Here is a 2742-nt window from a genome sequence, read left to right as displayed (position 1 = left end):
CCTTTAAGAGTTTCATCTGCTTGCTCATAAATTGCAGCTCTAGAGGAAAAAAAAAAAGTTTATGTTTATCAAGGTTAGGTAGACAATCTTTCAGAGATGCTTAGAGGATGCACATGCAAACAGAAAGAATCTCAAAGGGATTTTCTTGAAACCTTGCTATCGTTAAGGAAGTGTTGATTCTTTTGGATCCAACTCATTAAATGCCTGAAGTACTCCTACAGTCACTATAACATTTTTTTAACAGGTCAAGGAAACCCTTAGGTGAATTCCAGATTCTATTTTTATTTAGGTTTGAACTGTGTTTTTATTTGCTTTAGATGTTTGCAGTATGGATCACTACACTTTTTCTTCTTCATGCAGCCAGAGGTAAGACACACAGTTGATAAAATCTATAAACAGTAAAAATTGTTGTGTGCAGGTTACACCAGCAAAACTCTCTTTTAGAAAAGGGATGAACTTTGAAATGGATTTTAGTCTTCTTCATTAGGAGCATTGAGTTTTTCTGTCTTTCCCACATTTAACCTATTACTTTTTAATTCTGTAAAGGTTTTTGCAGTTAGCAAACAGAATGGGAATTAGAAAGGTATTTTTATATATTAATTGATACTAAAATTCTTCCAGAACAGTTTCCCCTGCCCACCCTCAACCCACACCAGTATTTATGGCAACTACAATAACTGTAATGCCAGCCTAGACACTTACTCTTCACAGTGCTATGCTGAGAACAAGAAAATAGTCTTGGTCCAAACCACCTCTTTACTGATTGGAAAGAGTTCAACAGGGACAGACACACAGAAAGAGCAGAGAGAAACAAAAAGACACAGTCCAAAAGTTTGCTGACATCAGAGAAAAGACCTCTGTGAAAATGACTGGATCACTTGTGGAGTCTCTAGCTGCAGCTCCACAATTAAATCTTCTCTTTAGATGTATTTCCAGTATATATCACTCTACCCTGTGTTTCATTCAGGGTAACAAAGAGTAAGTCACAGTCTGAGGTAATATGGATCTGTCACCTACCCTAGGTAACAATAGTTTCTCATTGTTTTCAGTAACTTTTTAATAACAATAAGATTTATTTGGCATTTTGCAACTGTCGTGCCATAATAGTGGGTAAGGATGACATTTAATGGCAACACCCATTTGTCATATTTGCATCATTACTATATCAAAGCCACAATAGAAACTGTGAAACTCTAGTCCTTCAGGCACAGGCCACACTTCCCGAGGCTCTGCTTTGCTCTAGGCTTCCACTGAAATTCCACTTTATTGCTTCCAATAAAACCTTATGGCAATAAAAAAATAAGGAAGATGGTTAATGTACATTGTGAAGCAAACAGAGGTATCTATTTTAATGTTTTGGTTTTGTTTTACTACTTCATGTATTGTTGCACAAGAAATAACCATTTAGATAATCCCTGGAGCATTAGGATTAATTTCAAGGAGTGCTCTGCATTGGCAGCAAAAGCTGGCTTGTTCTCTGGATCCATAAAAAAATCATGTTATTGTCTTTTTCTGATGACTGTATTAGCAATATGTTTGACAAAACAAATCCTGCATTCTCCTGAGTTCATCAAGCTGAGCTCTACACTATGTTTGCAGCAGGAAATCAGTCTTGAAGGTCAAGTCCCTGCCTTATGCATTAGGCACAGGAGCACAACTGAGCCCCTTAATGAAAAATGAACACAGGTGCCATCCTAATTTGAATCAGCCATTTTCTGCTTTCCTGACATAAACACTATCCTGCCAGCCTCTTGTAAGGTGGCCTTAGCCTAACCTGCTGTGTTTCCAGAACACTGACTTTTTTCTTTGTGTACCTCAGGAAGGGAAGTTTGCTACAAAAGGCTTGGATGCTTTACAGATAGCCCTCCTTGGTCTGGCATCCCAGGGAGACAACTGGCAGGCTTGCCTAGCTCTCCAGAAGCTGTGAACACCAACTTCCTCCTATACACTAGAAACAACATCATGATATATCAAGTAAGAACCTGCTTTGCTTTAATAACTGATAGTGTACTACACATTGAACAAATTATACAGTTAGTTTCTTATCTCCTTTATTTTTGCTCAAAAGTCACCCAGGAGAGGCCCCAATTCTGTGCTGCACACTCCGTGAAGAGTCCATCCCAGTTTCCTTTATCTCATTTCATTTCAGCTCTCTGACATGTCAGGTATATTTACAACGTATTAACTGCAGCCTTCTAAGACAAGTCACCTGAGATATTTTAGATGTATTTGATAGGCTTCTCTGCAGTAAGCTAATGGCCCCAATTCAGTTTCAGGTTTAGCACTACAAAGCCAGAGGTAGGGAAGCCAGTACAAAATGAAAGCTCAGTTTTGTCTCCTGTGTGTCTCCAGTTTAAAACCATATTTCAGGCCCATACACACAACTTGGGGATGTGCTTCATACACATGATTACTAGGTCCTCTGAACTACATACGATTGTCTCAGAGGAGCTGCTTATGTGGTGGAGCCCTAAGAGCAGGTAAATAGTTAAGAGGGAAGATCAGAAGATAAAATATGTGTTCACCAGAGAAGGGGAAGGAAAATAGAATTTAAAAAAAAAGGAAAGTTTAAAAAGGAAAACAGAAGACTATAGGGAAAAAAAAAAAATGAAGGGGAAAATAAAAAAATATGTGTTCACCAGAGAAGGGGAAGGAAAACAGAATTTAAAAAAAAGGAAAGTTTAAAAAGGAAAACAGGAGACTATAGGGAAAAAAAAAAAAAAATGAAGGGGAAAATAAAAG

The 2742-nt window shown here is 37.8% G+C and overlaps 1 protein-coding gene across 1 annotated transcript in view; it reads left to right on the top strand.

Annotated features, from left to right (window-relative positions):
* Positions 1-317: 317 nt before the first annotated feature.
* The window catches only part of LOC104531356 (pancreatic lipase-related protein 2), a gene marked incomplete at its 3' end in the record, with an annotated part of 12087 nt that continues 9662 nt past the window's right edge, over positions 318-2742 (top strand). Inside the window, exons 1-2 of the mRNA XM_029087037.1 lie at positions 318-366; positions 1820-1974. Coding sequence (XP_028942870.1) covers positions 318-366; positions 1820-1974 — 204 coding nt within the window. The remainder of the gene's footprint in view (positions 367-1819; positions 1975-2742) is intronic.

Source organism: Antrostomus carolinensis, unplaced genomic scaffold (assembly GCF_000700745.2).
Source record: "Antrostomus carolinensis isolate BGI_N321 unplaced genomic scaffold, ASM70074v2 scaffold9699, whole genome shotgun sequence".
NCBI lineage: Eukaryota > Metazoa > Chordata > Aves > Caprimulgiformes > Caprimulgidae > Antrostomus > Antrostomus carolinensis.
Note: the sequence above shows the minus strand (reverse complement) of the source record. Positions and strands in the feature narration are given on the sequence as shown.